This window comes from Puma concolor, chromosome B3 (genome assembly GCF_028749965.1).
Source record: "Puma concolor isolate L17-30 chromosome B3, mPumCon1.1.hap2, whole genome shotgun sequence".
NCBI classification, from domain to species: domain Eukaryota; kingdom Metazoa; phylum Chordata; class Mammalia; order Carnivora; family Felidae; genus Puma; species Puma concolor.
In genome coordinates this window covers 114,534,302-114,541,086 of record NC_141672.1, presented here as the reverse complement: position 1 = coordinate 114,541,086, position 6,785 = coordinate 114,534,302, and the positions used below count along the sequence as shown (strand labels likewise).

At 40.0% G+C, this 6,785-nt stretch overlaps 1 protein-coding gene across 5 annotated transcripts in view; it reads right to left on the bottom strand.

The window, feature by feature from the left end:
• Nucleotides 1–393: 393 nt before the first annotated feature.
• The window catches only part of LRRC49 (leucine rich repeat containing 49), a 149,987-nt gene continuing 143,595 nt past the window's right edge, over nucleotides 394–6,785 (bottom strand). For all 5 annotated transcript variants that reach the window (XM_025919855.2, XM_025919857.2, XM_086711098.1 and 2 more), the window contains one exon: nucleotides 394–792. In XM_025919855.2, the coding sequence (XP_025775640.2) occupies nucleotides 589–792 (204 nt within the window). In that variant the 3' untranslated portion in view covers nucleotides 394–588. The remainder of the gene's footprint in view (nucleotides 793–6,785) is intronic.

The window sequence follows — 6,785 nt, the reverse complement described above, 5'->3', positions numbered from 1 at the left end:
GGCGCCTCCTCCTACATAAATGAAGAGAAGGGCTCCTACTCAGCTCAAAAGGAACATAAAATAAATATGACAATTCTGACTGGAGGAAGGACGCAAACAGACGATTTTTTTTTTTTTACTAATTTATTAATAAGTTTATTCTTCACTCATAAAAAAAGAACATATTTTTGGCTTTGAAATCATGACATAAAATAAAAAGGCAAATAACTGGAAACTATCAGCTGCGGGTAGGTAGAAGCAACCGATGCCGAAGCAGGAGCGAGCACGCTGCGTGCTCTGGGCTAGAGCAGGGGCACCGGTCGAAGCAAGAACCGCAGACGCAGTGCCAACTCAAGGCCCAGCTATCTCTAGAGACTGCCTAGTTCCCAAAGGTGGCTTGGTCAGCTTACACAGGAAGCTAATCCTCTTTCGCTCTCTCTCTCTCCTTCCTTCCTTCCTAACCTTCAGCTATGAGAACAGTAGGCAATAATGCTTTGATGCTAGTCTTTGTAGTTTGCAGCCCAGTGTCGTTTTAACATGTTTAACCTACTTATTTTCAACCTTCAAAAACACAGAGCTGCTAAAATCAACTGGAACTACAAGCCATTTCTATTTTTGGTCAGTTATCTGCTGTAGGCAAAGCTTCATATAGGAGTTTTTATTGCGGATTTCTATGACTGCGTCCCTAACAAGCTCGATGAACATCTGCGGCCAGAGCTTCTGCAGAGCCTCGTTCTTCATGTTGATGTCCGTGGCTTCCTTCACAAGGTCCTCCATATACATCTTGCAGAATTTCTTTTTTTCCTTTATTTCCTGTTAAAAAAAAAAATGGTGCATGGAGTCATAACCCAGGAGCCAAGGAACAAGGGGCTGAACCAGACTAACTTGAAATGATCTGTTCTGAGCCTCATCCTTCAGAGCAGGAGTGCTTTCCTAGACACTCTTGACACAAAGCCCTGCTTGAGTAAAGCCAGCAGTAGGGAGTTCTCTACTTCCCAGTCCACTCCTACCTCTGGTGGACAGCTCTGTTGGAAGTGGGTTTTGATCGGAATCACTCAGATGGTAACAACGATTACTCTGTTGGTAGACTTTCTCCTTTCTCAGTTAAGACAGGTTAGTTCACATAAGACAGATGAATGCAGAGGTTCATGGCTTGTGGTGCTAAATGTATCATGGCACTGATACCGACAATCTTAATTGGTATGAGGTTAGTTAATATCCATATACATACTTGAAATACCCATATGCTGAATTTAGTCTGTATTTTAAGAAACTGTGTAGTGGTACTACACTGATTTATTAGCCTAGACCACTTGGACAAAGTTGGGAGAACGTGTACAAGCAGGAAGAGGAGATATATACAAGCCAGGGACCCAGAACTTGGCCTTGAGAGAAACAGTGCTCCCACTCAACTTCTGGGTCTGGAAGCCTGCAAATGAAAAACCTGGGTCCAAAACACCATAGAGAAGCTTTGGGCCCGAGGCTACTCAGGCACTGGGCCCCAATTTCACAACAGAGGCTGAAACAAACCCATTTTCTTCAATATAAGAATTCAACATTTATTTTGGCTATTAATACTTGTGAGGAGTATCGAGGCATTATGATGGAAAGTGCCACAATACATATGGAAAAATTAATGGAACAGATCAGACAGTCAGAATTATAGGAAAGCAATTCACATCAGTGAAAGAGAAAAGAAATAATAAATGTCAACGAGACAATGGGCTTAGCTTCTTGGAAAAGAATCTACTCAAACCTCCAACTCATAAAAATACCAAAATAATTTCAAGATGAATTAAAGAGTTAAATTTAGAGTATCAACAGGGGTGCCTGAGTAGCTCAGTCGGTTAAGCGTCTGTCTTCAGCTCAGGTCATGACTTCACGGTTTGTGAGTTCGAGCCCCCTGTCGGGCTCTATGCTGACAGCTCAGAGTCTGGAGCCTGCTTCCGATTCTGTGTCCCCCTCTCTTTCTCTCTCTGTCCCCTCCCCTGCTTGTTCTTTCCCTCTCTCTCAAAAATAAATAAACATTAAAAAATGTATATTAACAGATATTGTCATTAAAATTATACTTTTAAGGACTTGTAATAACAAGGAAAATACATTAGAATGTTAAATGGAAAAAACAAAATTAAATTTTGAGGTTTAAAAGAGGTTGCATTATACACGTGTATGTATTTGTCAAAACTTAGCAAGCGTACATCTAAGATTTGTGTATCGTCGTGTGTAAGTTTTACCTCAGAAGAAGAAACTATGTAAAATACTGAACTCTAAATGATATGTATGCTGAAATATTTAGGAAGAAGCATGCTAATGTCTGCACTTACTCTGAAATGAATGAAACACTATAAGGTGTATTGGTGGTAAAGAGAGGATGGGGAAATGTACAGGTGTGAGACAAGCACGTGCACTGTAGTACAATGTTAACGACAGAATCTAGGTTGGGGGTAGGGGTGTTCACTGTAAAATGCTTTCAACGTCGCTGTATGTTCGAAATTTTCAAGAAAACGTCAGAAAAAGTATACGGAAAATTTTTGGAAGAAAATATACTCCAGTATCATTAAGATTGCCTTTGGGTTGTGAGATGACAAGTGCTTTTTCCTCCCTTGTTCTATTTCTCTTCCTTTTCCAAATGTTTACAATTTTTAAAACAACCAAAGATGTTTTAGATTCTTGATTAATTCACATAAGTTAATGATGAATCACAATTGTCGCCAACTTTCCCTGACAAAGACATATTTTAGAAATGTTCTTATGACATGTATGAGTTCTCTAAATAATCACTCACCATTCGGGGGTCAGCATACCGACCTGATTTAGTTCATATGCTAAAAACAACTGGTCACGAGTTGACCTCTCGTAAAAATATGTACAGATTGTGATGGGCGATAAATAACAAATGGTTCCAGCTGGCTACTTCTCCGAGGAACCTAACTTTCTCTAACTCTGAAATATGGTCTGGGACTTAGTCACCTGCACTAAGTTAGCTTGTTGATGAGAACAGCATTGAGCTGTTCCCTTTTAACACTCAGTAAATCTGGGCTACGTAGGGACTACCAAGGAGAAAGACAAGTGTGAATCACTGGAGATCGATCACTAGCCGAAACGAGCAATATTTTACAACGTGCAATACATTTACACGACGAGAAGGCCCACAGCGTATTTAGTGAATGCCTCTTTTACACATTGCTAAGTTTCTTAAAACACAATTTTGAGTCTTTTAAGGAAGAAAAGTTCTGGCAGTAAGACTGGAAAGTTACCATGGTAACGTAGGGATAACAAAAATTTAAAGAATTTTTATATGACATACTTTGTTAAATAATTTATACAAAATACAAATTAAACTTTTCATAATTGGCATAGTGCAGTTTTTGGTTTTAAAATTTCTTGCTATAGCTCCTTTCCATTACTTCTTTATAGACATGTTGCTACAGAATTGTATCTGCCATAATAACCCTTAATTTAGTAACTGTTTGAAGGCAGTTTTACTTCATCATTTCTTCTCTGCTCCAAGCCAATTACTCGCATCTCCATGAAGTGTGCTCTATACTCATCAGGGGTCTGCCAGGGCGGCTCACTCTGCCTGTCCAGAATGATCCTGTTAAAAGCACATTAGAGATACCTCTCTTGCCCTGACCCGTCAAGGAGTTATTGCTCTTTGAATAATGCTTTTTCCATTCTCAAATGCTTTCATATACTTATTTTTTTCTTTCCCACAATATCCCTGTGGGGTTCATAAGCAAGTATTATACAAGTTCAATCCTGATGAGATGAACCCTAAACAATGTTGTTTATTTCACTGGACTACGATTTTGTTGTCAGGAAGATGGTTTGGAAACAAAGTAGGTCAAAGAGTGGGATTTGCTGTAGAGCCATTTTAGCTCTAACGGTACTTGTACTAGGATATAAGCTATATCTCCATCCCATAAATGGGAAACTGAGGTCAACAGAAGTTGAGGGGCTTGCTCAGGATTAGGTATCATCTACTAACACTTACTTAGAGAAAACTCTAATCTAGTCCTTGAAGGACCTGCAGGCTGGTTGGAGAGACGGGCCCACGATAGGAAAAACTAACTGAGAAATAGTAAACCGTAAGTGAGTGCTGAATGAGATTGTTTAGACAACAAATACAGTCGGTGTTCAGAGAGGAGAGAGCCCTTTATGCTGGGGTGGTCAGAAAGATTTCAGAAAGCAGCATGATTTACTATGAAAGAGTCCAAGGTCAGGAGTCAGGAGGTCTGAGTCCTAGAGGCAGCACCGGCAGTAACTCACCGTGCAGTCCCGAGGAGTTCCTCTGAGTCTCCAGTTTTCCTCATCTGTCTAAGAACAGGACTGGAATCATTCGTTCCTTTCAGCTGTCTGATTCTATGTTGGTCTTAAATCTTTCTTAGAACAAGTTAGGAGAAAGGATGGACAGCTACCAGCCAACAGAATTATACGCGTCATCTGTATAATTATACGTGTCATATGTATAATGGAAGGGTTTGCTTACCCTGACTTGTGAGGCACTCACTACAATTCATTCCCTCAACAACTCAGGACCCACGGAAGAGAGAGACTGAGCACTCTGTACTGCAGTGATTTAAATATTTTTCAAAAGGTAAGAAGGAGGGTATATAAGGTTTTATAAGTGAAAGCATGCTAGGTTGTGAGTCAAGAGAGTGATTAAGGGACTAGGGCAAGGTCTTTCAGGTAGTAAGTGGTAGAATCAGGGGCTCAAATCCAGGTCTCCAAGCGGCCAAGTGTTCTGTACAAAATATTATATGGCTTCAGATTACTTCTCCCTTTGACATTTCTCAAAACAGGAGTCAACATTCCCTGTTTTTAATTCTTGGTTGTTTATTTACTCCTTAAACCACTTTGAGACTCTGATTATATGACTCCACTGAAACCACTCCTGTTAGAAACCTACAACAATGACCTTGATTGCCAAGTTTATGACATTTTTTTCTTCTTCTTTGTGTCCTGCAGGTGTTAGAAAATCATAGCCCACCCGGTCAAGGTCATACAGATTTTCACCTATTTTTTCAATAATGACTTTAAAGTTTTGCTTTTCATACTTGGGTTTTTATTTGGTCTAGAGTTAATTTTTGTTGCATGGTATAAAGCAGGGATTCAATATGTAGTTCTGATTTGAGACTCAATTTCCTAACTAGCATTTATTAAACTGTACTAATCTATAATACTTCCTATCTATATCCCCATATACATGGGGTATATGTATTCCATATGCACGGGATAGTTCTGGATCTCGATTGTATTCTCAGGTCTATTTGTCTATTCTGACACTGCCATAATTACTACAGCTTTACAACAGTACTTGGTATCTGTTAAGGTAAGTTCTCCCCACTTTTACTCTTATATGTTTTCAGTTCTTCCTTCCTTTCAAGTTACCACTAATTTCTTTCTCTTGCCTCTTTGCATTGTCTGTACTGATAAATAATAATGGTGATATTGGCCATCCTTGTCTTGAAGCTGACTTCAACGGTACATTAGGGTTCTATTGCAAATTACATCAAATTTGGTGGCTTAAAATAGCACATATCTATCATCTCACAGTTTCCGTGCACGAAGAGTCCATGCACAGCTTAGCCGGGTGCTCTGCTCAGGACTTCACAAGGCTGTAGTCAAGCTGTTGGCCAGGCTGTGTTCCTTTCTAAAGCTTGGGTCCTCTTCTAAATCTAGGTGATTGTTGGCAGAATTCAGCGCCTTGCAGTTGTAGAACTGAAGCCCCACTTTCTTGCTGGCTGCCAGCAGGGGGCTGCTCTCAGCTCCTAGAAGCTTCTTGCAGTTTTTGGCCATGTTACCCTCTCGCATGGTGGCTTACTTCTTCAAGGCCAGCAGTAGAATCTCTTATGGAAAGACTGAATCCTCTTTTAAAGGACCTGCCTGATTAGGTCAGGCTTACCCAGGATAATCTCCCTTTCCAACTGATCAGAGACCTTAATTATATCTGCAAAATCCCTTTACCCTTGCCACATTCCATTGGTTAGAAGCAAATCACATGTTTACCTGCACTAAAGAGAGGGGATGATATCAGAGTGTGGATACCAGGGGGATGGGAATCACGGAGACCATCTTACTCAGAATTTTGCCTGCCATTAATGCTAATGTTTCTAGAGTTTCCCCATCAAGCAGGATGTTTGCTATACATTTCTATTTATCCTATTTGCTGATTTAAAAAAATTAAGAATAGATGTTCAATTGTGTGAAATGCCTATTTAATGTCTACAGAAGTAATCTTAACTTTTCACCTTAGATCTATCAATCTATTATTTAATCTTCCTTGCATTCCTAGAATAAACCACACTTGGCTGTATGTTCTGTTACTCATTTAATGTTCTGCTGTAGTCCCCTTGATATTCCTCCTCCTTTTTTAAAAAAAAATTTTAATGTTTTTACTTATTTTTGAGAGAGAGACAGAGAGAGACACAGAGAGACAGAAAGAGAGCGCTAGCGGGGGAGGGGAAGAGAGAGAGGGAGACACAGATCCGAAGCAGGCTCCAGGCTCTGAGCTGTCAGCACAGAGCCCAATGAGGGGCTTGAACTCACGAGCCGTGAGATCATGACCTGAGCCAAAGTTGGATGCTTAACTGATTGAGCCACCCAGGCGCACTCCCCTTCCTTTTTTAAAGGATTTTGTATCGTCAATGTTTTTAGATTTCTGGTATGGCTTTTCTTTTTCTGCGCAATCCTGGCAGGTTCTAGATGGAATGTTATGCTGTCTGCAGCATAAGTGTTCCTTCTTTTTCAATACTCTTGAACAATTTAAAAATCACTGGAATTGTCTATTTTTTATAGAGTTGGTT